Source organism: Carassius carassius, chromosome 1 (assembly GCF_963082965.1).
Source record: "Carassius carassius chromosome 1, fCarCar2.1, whole genome shotgun sequence".
NCBI classification, from domain to species: Eukaryota; Metazoa; Chordata; class Actinopteri; order Cypriniformes; family Cyprinidae; genus Carassius; species Carassius carassius.
The window spans coordinates 24,804,823-24,823,721 of record NC_081755.1 but is presented as its reverse complement, the minus strand read 5'-3'; the positions used below and the strand labels follow the sequence as shown (position 1 = coordinate 24,823,721).

Genomic DNA, 18,899 nt, shown 5'->3' with positions numbered 1-18,899 from the left:
GTATATCCAAAATTATATAGAAAAAACATCACCTTTATTGTTTTATAAGTATACAACAAATTTATAATGCATAAAATATTTATTTTGAAACTTGGCAACACTTCATGTGTGCATGAGCAAATTTGCTAACGGATGCCCCAAATTTGTCCAGTATTAAAATACCACAAGTCAATGATGTTTGCACATTGTATCAAACACGGACTCAAGTGGATTCAAGTGGTTTGCACACTGTACAGTAAGTAAGATTTTGGGGATCTTCACCAATAAAATAATAATAAATAAAAATAAATAAAAAAATCTCATGATTTTAGCCAAAATAGGAGTCTCTAATCCAGAATAATACTACCTCCAGAGAAATCAGCTGTTGTCTTCTCACCTTAAATGCAGACTTTTTCACTGAAGAAAACAGTATTATGGATGGAAGATTTGTATTTTAGCCAGAAGCAACAGTTTTAAGTTAAAACATCTTGATGTTGTAATGAATTGAACCTTACTAGTCATCGGCAAGAAGGAGGCGGGAACCGGCGGACAATCAAATAACCTTTTAATAACTCCAAAATAAACACAAAACAGCTCAAATAAAACCAAAACACAACTAAAAGCCCAGGCCTGGTCCTCTCTCGTCCTTCACTGTCGTCGCTCCAGTTTTATATCCTTCCATCTCCTACGTGGGACTCGAGACCGGCGGTGGGTCGCAGGTGTCACTGATTTGCCTTATCATTGCCGGCCTCACTCCTTGTTCCCACGTCCCTCGGCCCCGCCCCACTCACCACATACCCCCATCGCCCCTCGCAGTACCCTCGAGACTGCGCACTACTCCCAACCACCCCCACCCGGTCCGGGGGGGACCGCTCACGGGGACCTGCGGGAACCTGGGGGTAGGACAGACGAGGTGAGAGAAAAGGAGATGGAAGGAGGAGCGACAGAGACGAGAGAGGGGAGAGAGAAAAAAAAAAAAATTCCGGTTCCCAGATGCACTGCTGCTCGGCCCTCCACCAGCTGGGCGATCTCCTCCGCGGTGCCTGGCGGTGGCACTGGACGGCCCTCGGCGGACGGCACGACACCCCTCCGCCGCCCAGTGGCCGGCGATGGCTCCTCCGGTTTTGGCCAGCCGGCAGGAGTCCCCCGTTCCCTGCTCCTCCGGATACCTTCACGGAGGCAGCAGGCTCCGGCCCCCTGGCGAACGGCGCCGACTCCTCCGCTCCCTCACGGACGGCAGCCGTCCCTCCACATTGCGGGCGGTCGGTAGCAAGCTCGCCCGTCCCCGGCAACTCGCTCCAGTCCACCGCCTCGAGCGTCCATAGATCCTCCTCGCCAGCTCCGTGGCACCGCGGATTCACCACAGCGGCGAGGGATCTTCAGCAGCGCGTCCCTCCTCCTCCCGGGTTTCGGCACCACTGTAATGAATTAACCTTACTAGTCATCGGCAAGAAGGAGGCGGGAACCGGCGGACAATCAAATAACATTTTAATAACTCAAATAAAACCAAAACACAACTAAAAGCCCAGGCCTGGTCCTCTCTCGTCCTTCACTGTCGTCGCTCCAGTTTTATATCCTTCCATCTCCTACGTGGGACTCGAGACGGGCGGTGGGTCGCAGGTGTCACTGATTTGCCCAATCATTGCCGGCCTCACTCCTTGTTCCCACGTCCCTCGGCCCGCCCCACTCGCCACAGATGTATTTGTCTGTTACAAACACAATTTTTACCCTTCACTAGAGTGATTACATGCATATTATTGTCGTGTTTTGATCAGCTGTTTGGACTCATTCTGACGGCACCCATTCACTGCAGAGGATCCACTGGTGAAAGTGATGTAATGAGAGCTCACTTCTAATGAGCTGAATATCTGAATCAGGTGTGTTAACAAAGAGAAACATGCAAAACATGTAGAGTTAGGGGGCACAAGGACGAGGACTGGAATTGAGAACGCTTATTAAACCTTTCAATGCGCTTTCCTGAAGACCATGTGCTCATGCAAGCTCACAGTGCACACACATAATATTGCAAGGTTCACATTACTCCATTTGCAGTGCATATTTTTTTCCGCGCTTATCTTAATGGTTTAAAGTGTTCGCACTGCACACACGGTGCATCTGCAGCAGTGCAGAGATAATTTCATTTCCAAGTCTTTTTTTTGCTGTGATGCACGCCCTGAATTAAAGTAACCGCACATTGTTTGCAGTAAATATGAACATGCATTGACACAAATGTAGTAATTAAACCATAAATCCATGTAATTAGTCTACTGTGTTTCACAGTTAACACAGTCTATGGCTTTTTGGCGAGGTTTAAAGGAAAAGAGCACTTTTAGATAAACAAGGCAATAATTTAAATTCTTAAAGTTCTTAATTAAACTTCTTTATGAACCACAGGATTACTTGTAAGATTTAAATGCAAAAGAAAAGGAAGTAGAGCTGACTATTTCTGTCAATGTTAAGTTTTAATTTAGAATGTTTGGGATAAAGTAAGAAAGTAGTTTAAATGTTCTGTTTTAGCAATTTACTATATACATTAATCTAGAAGTAAATGCAAAAGTAAAAAGCATTGAATAACTGATGAAAGATTGTATCATTTTACAGTGTGAAAAAAATAATCACAATGTTGAAAAATAATTTTAAGTAACCATGTTTGGATTTAAAATCAAAATAATTAATAAATGTTGTCTTTGTGGTAAACAGCGTTGGATCAGGAGCAGACTCCTGTGTGAAAGCAGTCTGTGCTGCATCTGTAGCACACATGGGCTACATACTCACTGCAAACAGAGTATGCGTGAACCTCACATACAGCTCACAAAATCAGGCTTGAGCTGTTGTGCAACAATTACACGCCTGTAAGAACAAAAATACAGTGCATGTTCAAACATTTAGGTGAAATATATATAATTTTGGAAAAAATGCCCCCCTCCACCCCTCACATGAAACAAAAAATCCTCTCACAAGAGTCACTTAAGAGAGGAATTAATTTTCAAGAATGAAATTCAGGCCCTATAAATGTCTAAAAATCTGGTCCTCACTAGGGCTGTGTTCAAAATATCGATACGACAATGTATCGTCACAGAGATTTGACAAAATGAATATCGATACAGCTGGCCCTATATCGATATTGTGGCATGTGTACAGTAGTGGACAGTGCTTAATTTGAATACAAGAGCATCATTTAAAATTTAGAAGAAAATTGCAAGGTTTCTAAAAATGAACAGAGCTTAATGTATAGGCTACAACAAGGTTTAGTCTGGCCGCAAAGGAACAAAACTGGGGTTGCCTTATATAAAGAGATGTTATCCCCAAAACAGAAATATCTGTAAAGTGCGTTACTTATCTTTGTCAACCTGACAACCCTGTGCATGCACTCTCTTTCCACTTTAAACATGCTTGCTTTCTGAAAACACCTGTTAGCGTACAGTTTAGCGATCTCCACTTCATATTCTATTCTCAGAACATTGTAATTCATCAAGTGTTTATTTACAGGAGAGAGAGAGAGAGAGAGAGAGAGAATGGAGAGAGGCTGTGCATGTAAGAATTACCTCAGTTTTGTCGCATTTATTAACAGTGAAGCTGTGGCTTTAATTCCTTTAGAAACAATGCTGCTACCAGCTCCTTGTTGAGAAATATAATGCAGCTCTTGAGAGATTAAGCTATTTATAGTTTATAAAAATATGCGGGGCAGTGCTAAAAAGTTTGTTCCTGAATGTCTGATTGCAAAGCATGATCTGTGTGAGTGACTGGGCATGTGACAGCGCATTAGATTAGAACTCTTCTTTTTATTTTATTTGTAAAAAGTAGAGAGTGCATTAATTTGTGCAATGATAACCTATCATCAATGTTAAGATTATTTTTTAATATACTGTCGTGGCCAAATGTTTTGAGAATTACATAAATATTAGTTTTCAAAAAGTTTACTGCTAAACTGCTTTTAGATCTTTGTTTCAGTTGTTTCTGTGATGTACTGAAATATAATTACAAGCACTTCATACGTTTCAAAGGCTTTATCGACAATTACATGACATTTATGCAAAGAGTCAGTATTTGCAGTGTTGGCCCTTCTTTTTCAGGACCTCTGCAATTCGACTGGGCATGCTCTCAATCAACTTCTGGGCCAAATCCTGACTGATAGCAACCCGTTCTTTCATAATCGCTTCTTGGAGTTTGTCAGAATTAGTGGGTTTTTGTTTGTCCACCCGCCTCTTGAGGATTGACCACAAGTTCTCAATGGGATTAAGATCTGGGGAGTTTCCAGGCCATGGACCCAAAATTTCAACATTCTGGTCCCCGAGCCACTTAGTTATCACTTTTGCCTTATGGCACGGTGCTCTATCGTGCTGGAAAATGCATTGTTCTTCATCAAACTGTTGTTGGGTTGTTGGAAGAAGTTGCTGTTGGAGGGCGTTTTGGTACCATTCTTTATTCATGGCTGTGTTTTTGGGCAGAATTGTGAGTGAGCCCACTCCCTTGGATAAGAAGCAACCCCACACATGAATGGTGCCAGGATGCTTTACTGTTGGCATGACACAGGACTGATGGTAGCGCTCACCTTTTCTTCTCCGGACAAGCCTTTTTCCAGATGCCCCAAACAATCGGAAAGGGGCTTCATCGGAGAATATGACTTTGCCCCAGTCCTCAGCAATCCATTCACTATACTTTCTGCAGAAGATCAATCTGTCCCTGATGTTTTTTTTTGGAGAGAAGTGGCTTCTTTGCTGCCCTTCTTGACACCAGGCCATCTTCCAAAAGTCTTCGCCTCACTGTGCGTGCAGATGCGCTCACACCTGCCTGCTGCCATTCCTGAGCAAGCTCTGCACTGGTGGCACTCCGATCCCGCTGCTGAATCCTCTTTAGGAGACCATCCTGGCGCTTGCTGGACTTTCTTGGACGCCCTGAAGCCTTCTTTACAAGAATTGAACCTCTTTCCTTGAAGTTCTTGATGATCCTAAAAATTGTTGATTTAGTTGCAATCTTAGTAGCCACAATATCCTTGCCTGTGAAGCCATTTTTATGCAATGCAATGATGGCTGCACGCGTTTCTTTGCAGGTCACCATGGTTAACAATGGAAGAACAATGATTTCAAGCATCATCCTCCTTTTATCATGTCAAGTCTGCCATTCTAACCCAATCAGCCTGACATAATGATCTCCAGCCTTGTGCTCGTCAACATTCTCACCTGAGTTAACAAGACGATTACTGAAATGATCTCAGCAGGTCCTTTAATGACAGCAATGAAATGCAGTGGAAAGTTTTTTTTGGGATTAAGTTAATTTTCATGGCAAAGAAGGACTACGCAATTCATCTGATCACTCCTCATAACATTCTGGAGTATATGCAAATTGCTATTATAAAAACTTAAGCAGCAACTTTTCCAATTTCCAATATTTATGTAATTCTCAAAACCTTTGGCCACGACTGTACTATGCAAATAAAATAATGGCGCTCCCACGGTGTAAAAACTGTCAATTGTTTTTACATAATATCCATCTTTCACAGGTTTTCTATTACATATTTCAATAAGAGACATTATTTGTGTTATATTAAGCTATTCATGTCGTAATACCCGAGGATCTCTTTAAATATAATAATGCATTTCATATTGTAAACTAATCTCTCTAATTTTACACTATTCAGTGCTCCTAATGCAATTCATAATTATTTCTTATTAACATGTAGTCCCACTGTCTGTAGTCATGCAGGTCATGTTTGCTTCTTTCAGTCAACAACATTCGAGTGCTTCCCTGAGTCCTTGTGCTATTAGCTCACCCATGTGATCTTGTGGGAAGTATGTTGTTTCTATGTTGCACAACTTCCAGTCATGAATTAAGTGAATGGTCATTAAAGGCTCTGAATTGCAGCTAGACAACAAATCAGCTGTTGTAGCAAAAAACTTAACATTTTTAATTTTGCTTTCCATCTTGCTCCAGCATTCTGAAAACAGATGTAGAATGGCCATGCTGGAAAAATTTCGATCTACGACTTTGAGCAGTCTTTTGAATCCTTCATTTTCCACAGATTTTATGGAAATTATATCCTTGGCCAGGAAAAATGTCACTGCAGTTAAAACTGTGTGGATATTAGCAAAATCGTAAAAATTCTCGTTCATAATCATTAATTATAAGGCTTCTTCTAAACAAGATCTTGGTCTATGCTGTGTCCTGTTAATGCATGGACTTCTTTATGTGAAGCGCACTTGCCGTCCAGTAATCACAAAAAGCTTTGTTGTTTACTTTATAATTAACAAAGTATCAGCTTTAAAATGATTCCAAATTCATAACGAAATGCAAGTGATAAATACAATTTTGGCGCGCTTTAATGCAGCAGGTGTGATCGTGAGTTAGCGCCTCAGTTCAAGCAGCACACTAACCTATTACATCTTTCTCTTACTACTACAGTAGCCTACAGAATAAAAATGAATTAATATCAAAAGATAGGCTGTTTTATAAGAGAGCCTACAGTACAACAGTTTCAAACTGTGGAAAATGTGTAAAGCTTGTAAACATTGCAATGTATTAAACATTTACCTCGGAATAACCGTCCGATGTCCATAATCAGTAAGCTAGAAAGATAACTATAAAGAGGACAATTTTGCTATATTTATGCACTATTGGATTTTAATATTTTACTTAACCTGTTGTCTACATGATTTAAATCCTCCTATAAAATTGCATTTTACTAATTAAGAAAAACAGGCTGAAAGTGTGAAAGACATACTCTTAAAAATAAAGGTGCTTAAAAGGTTCTTCACAGAACCATTTTTGTTTCCACAAAGAAACATTCAGTCAAAGCTCTTTAAAGAACCGTTTCTTTCGGACTTTTTTATAATCTGCATAAGGATGCATTGAGGAGGATCCCAAACTACTCAGCAGCCAAGTGATGCTTCTGGTCCTTGATATTGGTACAGATAATGAACAATTCTTTGTGACTCTATATTTCAAGTTGGAAAAGACATTTAGTTCCCACTTTAAGTGAACCTTAGTTCCCAGGTCATCTACAAGATGGATTAAAATACTGATAGTCAAGAAAAGATGAGACAAACACATGACGGTATGATTGAAATGTTAAAATGTAAAAAAAAATAATAATAATAAAATAAAATGTGTTTATTCTGTGGCATCTAAAAAATTCATTTGGCGCCTAAGAGTCTTATCATTGCAACATTTGCAAATAACTGTTGTTTGCGCAGTGTCTTTTGGGGGAAATCCAAACCGTTTTCATATTATAGATGTTGATTTTTTGGGGGGGAACTAACTCCTCCGTGTTTTCATCCATTGTTACTGCGTTGCTAAATCTTACTGAATTCGTGAGCAAAGTATATGAGCCTGGTAACTCGCCGCCATGTAGCACGCACCTGAGTTTGTCACATACTTGCACTGCACATTTTAATCGTTAAATATTGTCATATCGCACCCCTACGAGTGCACACACACACACACATATATATTAGGGCTGGTAAGTGATTACAATTTTTAATCTAATAACATGATGTGGTGATTAATCTAATTAATCGCACATCAAATTTGGAGAAATTACTCTGAAAAGATCATTTAAAGTCATTGTTGTGTAAAGCATCAAACAGGCATTACAAAAAGTAGATTTAGCAATAAATATTTTGCTTGATAAAATGTATTACATATAGCCTACTCTTTTGGACCATGTGAGTAAATAATGACAGATTTTTTATTTTTGGTTGGGTGAATTATAACTTCAATAATTTATTTTTTTAATTTTATTATTATTACTAAGAAAATGGGAAATTATTTCTTTAATGAAATTATACTCTAAATAATAAACTAAAACTGCCAGTAGGTGGTGGTAAATGTCTTAATGATTAAGTCATTTATTCATTAATTTGATTCAAATGGCTGATTCATTCAGGAGTGAAGTAAATCGTTCTTTATGAATGGTTCATTGAATCATTAGGCTTGTTCGACTTAAAGCGAATCATCACCATCAGACCGATTTGTGTGTGACATCAAATTACCGCAAGAGCTTAGAGATCAGACGACTCCTTTTGCTTTTGAATCATTCTCATGGTACTTTGATGTCAAACACCGACATCAAACCGACTGTGCAGTGCCACTTCAAGCCAATGCATATGCCAATGGTTCAACACCCCAAATGGTTCACCAAATTTGTTCAGACCGTGGATTAAGAAATGAAATACCACTGTGGGTTGCTCAGAGATGAACAGTTCTGATTTGTATTTATATTTTGGTTGGCAAAATTAAGCAAAACAGACAACACTGTGTCTAAAATAACACAATATTAACTTCTTAATGAACTGTTGTTTAAGATGAGTATCACATTTGCACTCGTGTGATATTGCACTAAGCCTACAGCTCGTGAGATATTTCTTGACTATGTGATGTTAATATGAGACACAATCTCAAACGGCATTTTGCCCCATATCTTGAATTTTAGGGAAATTTTCTAAGCTTCATCACGTTGTAAGCTCTGCCTCCTATTAGTCATCAATCAACTGTATGAAATGGCAGATGATCCACATGGGTCTGGGGTGGGGCAATTGCGTCAAATGCATTAATAATTTTAATGCGTTATTTTTCTCCATTATTAATTAATGTAATTAACGCATTAAATTAACAGCCCTAATATATATATTCTCCCAAGTATACACAAATTACAGTTTCCTCCAGCAAATAGCCTCTTGCATTTCAAGCTAACAGGGCTTTATTTTTTTTCCGTTTTGTTTTCCCATTTCATGCTGAATGTTCTAAAACTTAACTATAATTCTGCTTTTCGCAATCGTGTCTCTTTTTTTAAATCCTCATGTGACCATTTGTTTCAATCATTATTTTAAGCTTTACTTCTTCTTTCTCTGTTTAGCCTGACTTCCTCTATTGCCTGCAGGAATCCAAAAACCTAGAACTTTCACAATTGTGTCTCAATACTTAAACCCTCATATGACTATTTGTTTGAATCATTCTTTTACATTTTACTTTCTCTTTTTCTGTTAAGCCCGACAAGTTATGCTAAGTCAAACCAATTGCCTTAAACCATTTGTTTTAAAATCAATAAATATGAGTATTGTAAACTCATATAGTGAGTTAAATTCACTTATATTTATAAATGACGTTTTTATTAACAAGATTCGGGAGGAGCGCGTCAGATACTTACAGCCTAATCAACACAGGTGGACCATAATCAAGTAATCAATCCCATAGTATAAATATCGCTGACTTACCTCTATCCTTTGACGGTTTATCAGCATGCTGGCTTGCTTAGTCTGTCACCTTATCACAGACCCAATTTTCCTACCAACGAAGAGAGCTATACTTGGGATTTATCAGATATGCTGCTCTTGCCAGACCCGCGATCATTCCTACCCATCCAAACACGGCCGTTGAGCACTAAGCGTCATCGCGACAGCTGCTCTCCTCGCCAAGCCACACGCCGTGGCAAATAGACCGTGCAAGCCCCGAGCTCGCCTCGCTCGACACAACGATCGTGTCACCCAAGACCGAGCTCTCCTCGAGCGCTGGATTGCAGCAGCAGTAGCAGCCATTCAACCAGCCTGGGCCGCACCCCAGTTCTCACCGCAGCAAGCCTCTCTCACTTCCCGCCGTGGCTCAGCCTTTCACCGCAGCTTTTCCGGCCGAGGCTCAGTTTGAGGCCTCTCCTTCCTCTAGCGGCGCAGACCGCGTGACGTAAACCAATACATTTTCAGGCGAAGACGCTAAAAGCAGGTTCGCGGCTAAAGTTCGTTAAACGACGTCATGACGCAGTTCCGTCTTCTTCTTCTACTAGTGTTTCATGGCGGTTTTGGCAAACCAGTAGGTGCGTTACTGCCACCTACCGATCTGGAGTGTGGAGTGCGCATAGATTTGAAAGACAGACACAAACGTAGTTCTGTCGGACGACGATGCCACTTTAACCACGACGCCAAGGCATTATTTCCAGAGTCTTCATCCACACCGAAATGTCCAAGACATTACATTCGCCTTACCGCGCATGTTTAAACCTCACTGAAATGATACAGACATAAGTTTCATGATAGGTAAAAAAAATAAAATTAATTTCCATGCAAGTATTCTGGCAGGACCAATTTATTTAGGGACCAATTTCACCATTCACTGGCGTGATCACTCAAAATTCATCCAAAACGCAACTGCCCTCGTGTTTTGACGCAGGACAGCAAGTGTGAGTAAAATTTCTGTTGCCTTTTTAGGACCTTAATACAAAAACAGGCAAGTAAATATCTTTAGAAACCACTTGGAAGCGAATAGCACACAACCGCTATTAACCCATTTGCTCGCAAACATCGCCAACGGCCCAAGTTTATCATCGTTTCACTTTCACAGCACGTTAAACATCACTCTCTTACTTGATCTGGACAAACCGTGCATACATTGAAATCTAAAGATTCTAGCTTCGATATTTGACCTATGTTTCGATAAAACATCGTTTCAGTGACAGTTATTTAGTAATTTTATGTCAGGAAAACGATTCAGATTCCTGAAGGGTAAACATTGAAGTGTCAGCTCGTGGATCATGTATCTAGTCAGAAAGAATCATGAGCAGAAACATTTTTATTTTGGGTATGTAATTTATGTCTCCATGCCAAAAATTGGGGGGTGACTGGTAAGGGGCTAACGTTACTGCTATAATCATGTCTTTCGGTACAACGTCTTACAAGACTAATCATGCTTCATCGTTTCCAAAAGCCTCTGTTTCCACAGTCCATACTACCATGTGAAAGCAACGTTCCAAATGTATCCGTCTGGAGACCGTCTAAAAAGGCCGGAGGCCAAATGAGAGGAAAGATGCTTTTCCAACAGGAACATAATAATGTGGAAAAGGCTTGAGGAATTGTCAAATCAGGCAACCAATTGCTAAGCTGGCAACACAGTAGGCTACCCATTCATTTTTTAGCTTGCCCCATCAAATGTTACTAACCCTTTTACTCTTCCCGCAGACAACATCTATAGCAGCCGAAGCAAGCTCTGCAGGCGGCCCAAGCAGCTATCTCTCCTCCGCTCCGCTTCTCATGCTCCCCTTTACTTCTCGTTTCTCCGCTTCTACCCACTGCTTCTGCAGTGTTTGCTCCCGCAGGAGACTTTTCCGTATCTCCTCACTGCCGCAGCAGCGTCTGCTCCCGCAGGAGCATTTTCTGTATCTCCTCACTGCCGCAGCAGTGTCTGCTCCCACAGGAGCCTTTTTCGTATCTCCTTACTGCCGCAGCAGTGTCTGCTCCCGCAGGAGCCTTTTCCGTATCTCCTCACTGCCGCAGCAGTGTCTGCTCCCGCAGAAGACTTTTCTGTATCTCCTCACTGCCTCACATCACCTCCGTTTGAAAGGTTGATAGTATCATGTATTGACGATAACCAAGACGATATTTGGCTCATTCTCCAATCAACGTTTTTTATTATCATTATTAGGCGGCCTACCATAAATCAGTTATCAAACTGCTCCGTTATCCCATCTCAGCACTGCATTTCACGCTCTTCCGTGCTCTCAAAGGATGATTCGAGCCCATAGGCGTTGCAGATATAAGGTATTCCATCGTACTGTAACAGGTAATCCGATACGTGCCATATTTTAAACGAGCTCTCACTAACGGAGTTTAATGCCACAGTTACGTTAGAATGCATCTCATTCTTGTTTCCAGGGCGGCATGTCGGTCCCATCATGAGGCACATGGTCCGGAGCGCGCATGACCAAGGCATCAGTTCAACCGAACTCACTCCAAATATATGAACTTACCTGTTTTTGAATACCTTATATTTAAAGCATTCGTTTACGTCCATATGTTAACGTGTTAAATCGTTGGACTTTAAATGAAATCTACAATTGTTTTTGCACCGTTGACTGATTTTGCAGAACATTTAGACTGATAACTTCCGTGTGCAGATGCAGAAAATTTGTCACAGGACAAGTGAGATGACAGTAGTGCCAACTACATGAACTAGCTGTTCTAAATATAGTATTTTATATTTAATGCCAGTTTATCAGTACGTCTGAAAGTATATTTTTCGATTATTGGTGATTCCATAGGCTCTTTTTCGTGCACCTGCATGGTTAAAATGGCAAATAGTAAGCTCTGACAAGAATAAAGAATCTTTCTCTTACTCCACCCATGCACGATTACATCGTCGATATGTACCATCGATCTCACATGCCGACAATATGACGATTTGACAATGACCACATCGCTGATTCATGGCACCTATTCGGGGTACACTGGTACAGGAAATTCAACTTATATTTTGCATGCTTAATTTTGAATACAAAGACTGCACCAAGATTTTTCTGACTCGTTATCGGATTTGCTAAACAATTATTCAAGTAAGCCTCACAGCGTCTACCCTCGTAGACAACCAAATCGTCCTTAGTATTGAACTCCCTGTCAGGCGGTGCAAGAGTGCTCCCGGTTGAGCCAGCCTTTGCCTTCTCCGTTCAACTGTCAGCTATGCTTACTCGTATGACATTGCGAGTATTAAGCAATTTTGGACTTTCCATCCGACCAGCAGCAAAGCTTACCCGATTAAAAAAAAAAATCAGTCTGGGACACATACTTATCGAACACCAATGAGTACATCGCAGCTAAAACAAATTTTCCCTCCGATGGCAAGACGTACCCATCCAATACCGCAAATTAAGCTTTCGCCGAACACAAACGGGTGCTTCGCAGATAAAACAATCTCAATTTTCCCTCTGATGGCCGGAGAGACTACCCATCCGGTGTCTCAAATAAAAAAAAACAAAAAAAAAAACAAACAAACACCGGATGCCCGCCATAGCCTCCCGGCCAGATAACCTTAACTTTTCTATCCTATGGTCAGCGAGGCTTCTCTCTTTGATGCCAGGAGCTCGAGCTCCCATCGGATGCTGACGAGAGCCTCTCGGCCAGACAACCTCACATTTTCCATTCTGCAGCCAGCAAGGCTTACCCATTCGTTGCCAGGAGCCACACTTCCTTCGGATGTAGGTGAAAGCCCCCGGCTACCTTTCTTGCCTTTCTGTCTTATGTACGGAGAGGTTTACCCATCCAATGCAGGGAGTCGGGGCTCCCATTGGACGTAGGTGAGAGCCTCCCGGCTAGACAACCTTACCAACCTAGACGTAGTCTTTTGCCCAGCGAGGCTTAACCATTCGATTCCGGGAGCTAAGCTCCTGTCGGACAAAGGTAAGAGCCTCCCGGCTAGACAACCTTTTCTGTCCTTCAGCCAGAGAGGTTTACCCGTTCGATTCCTGGAGCTAAGCTCCTATCGGACGTTGGTCAGAGCCTCCCGGCTAGACAACCTGACCTTTTCCATCCTTGGCCAGCGAGGCTCACCCGTTCGATGCGAGTGCTCCCATCGGACGCCGACGAGAGCCTCCTGGCCAGACAAACACGACCATTCCACGTGGTTTAGGTCGCAAAACCCATAAGCAAGCCGTCTGATGCCGCAAGTACCAAAAACACAAATAAACCTTCCCTCCTTCCTACGGTCGTCAAGGCTTCAACCCGTCTCATGCCGTGAGTAGCAAACTCCCATAAGACGTCGACGAGAGCCTCAAGACCACACAAACTTACCTTTTCCATCCTACGGCCTGCGAGGATTTACCCAGTTGTTTCTGGGAACAGGAAGTCCCCGTTGGATGCTGGCGAGAGCCTCCTGGCTACCTAATGTTACCTTTTCTGTCCAACATCCGGAGAGGCTTACCCGTTCGATGCGTGTGCTCCCTTCGGAAGCCGGCAAGAGCCTCCCGGTTAGACAACCTTACCTTTTCCTTTTCTATGGTCAGGGAGGCTTACCCGTTCGATGCGTGTGCTCCCTTCGGACGCCGGCGAGAGCCTCCTGGACAGACAACCTTTACCTTTCCACTCTACGGTCGGCGAGACTTAACCCGTTCGATGCATGTGCTCCCTTAGGACGTCGGTAAGAGTCTCTCGGCCACGCAACTTACCTTTCCATTTGACGGTAGGCGAGGCTTAACCATCCGACGCTACGAGTCTCGACCTCTCGCCAAATCCTGCAAAAAAAAAAAAAACTCTCAGCTACCCTCACATCTTTTAACCCACCTGGCGAAGCTTACCCGTTCGATGTTCTGAGTTTAATGCCCCATCGGATGCCGGGAGAGTCCTCCCAGTTGGGTTTTCCTTTCCACTCTCCCCGTCCGGCGAGGCTTACCTGTCTGATGCGTGCGCTCCCTTCAGACGTCTGGCGAGAGTTCTCCCGGTCGGGCCTATGCTTGCCGGCCGCAAGCGAGCCTCATCCATCCGATGCCGTGAGTCGGGATCTCACTCCTTGTCGGCCAGCCCAAAGCTTTTTATCTGCCAAACTGAGAGGACCCAGACGTCCGTCATCCTGAGTCTCAATCTCCTGTCGGAGGCTTCATGGGCCCTCTCGGTCAGCATTAGGCCCTTCGCCCACTGAATAGCAGGGGCTATCAGCCAGTAGGTCCCGTACGCCAACACCGTGACCTATTCCGGTCGAGGCAACTCGGGTCCTCCCGGTCAGGCACCACAACCACGCTGCTCCTCCTCATCGGCCGGTAGGGCTCACCGTTCCAACACCACAGCTCCAGTTGAGCATCGGCTCGAGCCCTAGCGACCGGGCGCAAACAACCACGTAGTTCACTACCCGCAGCCGGTAGGGCCTACTCTCCCAATGCCTAAGTCGCTCCCTCCGGAGTACGTAGGCCCTTCCAGCCTGCCAATGAGACGACTTCTCAGAAAACCAAATCAGCCCCCGCCAGTACTCTATGCTATTTTTGGGGGGGTGTTCTTTAAACTAACGGCTGTCCTCTTATACTTTGCTTTTTGGGGGGTACTCTAGGTTCGGGCCATTCCCGAGCTCGGAGCCCTTCCCCGGACAGCACACCAAATACGCATACCATACCTCAGCTAATTATATGTAAGCGTGAACTAGTGAAGTGTTGTTTAGTCAATCATTAGCGTAAACTGAGCTTAAAGATTTTAAGTTAATTCCACTCATTCAGTTTGATGTCAGGTAAGAAATCTAACTCACAGTTAGGGACATGCCGGTATCAAATTTTCCTGTTGTGATTAATTGCTCATGCTTTTATCACGGTAAACGGTATTATCACGATATTGAAATTTAGTTTAAAAAAACTGCTCAAAATATAATGTAATATAATATAATAGGTTAAATAACTTTTTCTAATAACAAAAATAACTGAACATTTAAATAAAATAAAACCATAAAGAAAAATATATAAAGTTAAACGTTTTGCACAGATTAAAGTGCAAACAAACTATAAAAACCCATAGGTTTGACTTTACAATCTCATTAGTTGACCATTAACATTCACAATAGCTACATTTGCTACAGAAGTTCTTAATCTTTGTAAAAAATAAAAAAAAAAGTTCATGTTAGCTCACAAAATAATACAATAATAAAACTTTTTAACAACGTGTTATTAAATATTGGAATACCTAAGATTAATGAATGTTCAGAAGAATTTGTCATTGGCAGTTTGTTAACCAATGAATTAACTAATGTTAAAAATGAAGCCCTGATGTAAAGTGAGAATTAACAATAAAAAATCTAAACATTTTCAAACTATATCTATGGCACGTTGTAGTCCAGATTAAAATAACCTATTAAGTCTTAATACTTAAGTATTTGGCACTGTGATGAACATCATAGCAAATACACAAATCTGAATGGCTATTTACAATTATTTAAATATGTTTCAGAAAGTAGTCCAGCTGGATTATTTAAGGGGTTTCCAGGGTAAGAACATTTTCTGCAGTTTAGTGCCATCTGCTGTCAGACTGAATGTGCTTTCATTCAGCGGTCTCTCACGTGTTCCTCCATGTGCTTCTCATGCGTGCTTGTTTACATCAGAGCACATACACTCTTAAGCATTTTAAGCACTGGTGCATTTTGACCAGTTGATGGGAATAGTATTCTTAAAATGCATTGTTTACATCAGAGGGCATACACTCTTTTAAGCATTTTAAGCACTGGTGCATTTTGACCAGTTGATGGGAAAAGTATTCTTAAAATGCATTCCAAATTCAGAATAATTTGTAATATAATTATTTGCAGTATTTAGAAGTGCCCACGATAACAATATCATGCATATTCTTTACCGTGATATATGGCATTACCGAATACCGGCACATGTCTACTCACAGTCAGTGCAAAATACAAAAATACTGTTAGAGAAACAGAATTCTAGACTGATCACGATGCCAGCTCATCATTGCGATGTCTATCAGCCATCTGCGATTGCAACGTCTGTTGGCCCAACCCTAAAGGCCCCAATACACTTCAAACAAAGTTTGTTTTCATTCTTCCTTTGGGGGCAAAAAGAAGCTTTTCAACAACCCACTTTGCTGGAGGTGGGGTGTAGATAAGTGTTGTCAAGACTATATATAGAGAATATACCGAATATACCGAAGCTGCCATCTCATTCCTGTCTTTAATATGTTTTGGTTAATGTATAACAGTAAGGTCCATTACTACAATATGCTGATATTTCCATCCAGATATTTATGTGCTTCACAGGCTTTATTTTACTTCTTGTAAACCATTTTCTTTTCCAGATGTCCAAATATGTGTTCATTCCTACTTCAGCATGGTTGCTGTCTGTTATTATTATAGTCTGTTATATGCCTAATTCTTTTAATTTCTTTATTGCTTTAGCTACAGCTTTGACCGCTGCTGTTTGTGTCCTTCATTCAGTTTTTTCACTTATGTCTGTCTTTCTTCTGTCCTATTTGTTTCAGGGATGTACCGATTACCGGTTTGACGATAAATCATGATAAAATTCCCCATGATTAGTATTAGTTTCATATTTTTTTATCATTAAAACCGTATTCGATTACCACGATAAAACTCACGATAAATAAATACTGTCCATCATCTTTGCTCCATGTAATACCAGTCCTAAAGGAAGTGTTCTTAAACACAATGCTGTGTTGTTCACGGAGGTTACGGGAAACAGCTGTAATTCATCTTTCCCATTAGCGCCACCTGCAGGCAGAGAGTGGATTTACAGAGACTTATATTTACATTCAGTTTGTGTGCAGCTTCTGTCTGGCCAAAAACGGACCGAATCTGCATACCCTGCTGTAAACTTGACCGGTTGATGAAAAACATGCTTATGTGGATTCTACACATTTAAACAATTCAGATAAGTTATCTAGAATTATTTATGGAGCAGATAAAATACATAATCCTTTATTAAGCAATTATAATTTTGACTTAAATCTTTATTTCAAGGCTGAAATGTGAGGTTTACCTTTTTATGATTTTTTTTTTTTAAAGCTTAATTTGAACATTTACATTAGATCTCTCAACATGCTGGTAAACTGTTGTCAGTCAAGTTGTCATTTAAAATCCAGACATCATTGGTAATGTTATTGTTTTAGTGATTCTGCAAACAAAAAGTAATTTTATTTTTCATTTGTTGATTTTTAAATATAAAACTTGGGGAAGTGATTTATGTGTTGGTACTTTTTTAACTCATTTTAACAATACAGTGATAATACTGATACCCGTGATAATTTTGGAAGAAATGAAAGAAATTTTCATACCATTACATCCCTAATGCATCACAGTGTGCCTGTTCAACCTTAACAATTGACTACTTTTTACCAAGTATACATTTCTCTTTAGTTTGTCCCATTATACCCATTATCTGTTAAACCCCCATTACCGTGTCTGGCTTGTCTGATTTGTCATTTCTTTCATTGATTGGGTTTCTCTTCTGTTGCCTGCAGGAATGCAAAAACCTTAAAACAACACGTCATTTAGGCTGAGCGATATGGCAAAAAAAAAAATATATCACATGTGATTTCTTTTTATCGTTTGATCAAGGAGAATAAAAATAAAAAAATCACCAATTATTTTTATAGTTTTATCTCTAAATGCTGAGCACTGTTCCTCTTCTTCACTGAAGTCTTCATCTGACTCATTGCCGCTTGATGTTGCAACATGCTCTCTTCACCACTTCACCCTTTTGGTAACCTTTGTAGTTGATTACAGAGCATCAAACTCAGAAACCTAACTTCCCCAAATATTGCTTATTCATCCTACCTTGAAGTACACAAAGTATTGCAAGTACTTTCCAAAGCACTCATGCGTTTTTATACTAAGGCATATATGGCATTAACCTAAAAACAAATAATATAACATTGAATCAGGTCAATAGCAATATCAGTATCCAAAATAAAGTACACATTGTGGACAGTCCTTGTTTGAAGAAGAGCACTGAATTGTGGTTTACTGAATCTGATAGCATTATGACAACCATAACCACAGCACATTTGTGTGGCCACTGACCTTATGTCATCCAGTGTAGGGTAGTATTAAAGTGTCTAATTTCTTTTGCAGGTATGAGTGCGTGTGTGAGACGTCTGTCTCTGCCCGCTCTGAGCTCTTCCTGATGGGCGGCTGGTCCCGCAGTGCCGTGCTCCAGCTGTACCGAGCACTGCTCCGTGCAGGCCAACACCTACAGTACACGGACCGTGACTACTACCGGCGCACAGTGAGCCGAGAGTTCAGGTGCTGTCAGACCTTCAGCGCCCCAGCAGAGCGGGAGGACGCGCTGAAGAGAGGCCAGTTCTTCCTCAACAGTGGGCTGGGTGGGTTGGTGTAGAAGAAGTGGTCCATCAGCAGCAGACTGTCTGACTGCTAGCCGGTAAGAAGAAACTTGTGCAACAGAAACAATGTGGGAAGTCGCAGGATGTGCATGTTGTGATGTTTTTTGTTGTCAGTTGAGATTAAGCTAAATATATTATTAGAGTTATTGTTAATAATAATGTACATATTAGATGAAAAACATTTACATTTGAAATATCCCTTTGGCACCCAATTAAAATAAATTGAAGGACTAAAATTAACAACTAGAAATAAATCAAAACTAAACCTGACTTAAAATGATGCACTGATTTTTTTTTTTCTACCGATACGATACCGATTATAACAAACAACTA

At 41.2% G+C, this 18,899-nt stretch overlaps 1 protein-coding gene across 1 annotated transcript in view; it reads left to right on the top strand.

Moving 5' to 3' along the window:
- Positions 1–18,562, top strand: part of LOC132142681 (mitochondrial ribosome and complex I assembly factor AltMIEF1-like) — a 77,251-nt gene extending 58,689 nt beyond the window's left edge. Inside the window, exon 2 of the mRNA XM_059552739.1 lies at positions 18,298–18,562. Within this exon, the coding sequence (XP_059408722.1) occupies positions 18,350–18,562 (213 nt within the window). The 5' untranslated portion in view covers positions 18,298–18,349. The remainder of the gene's footprint in view (positions 1–18,297) is intronic.
- Positions 18,563–18,899: the final 337 nt, after the last annotated feature.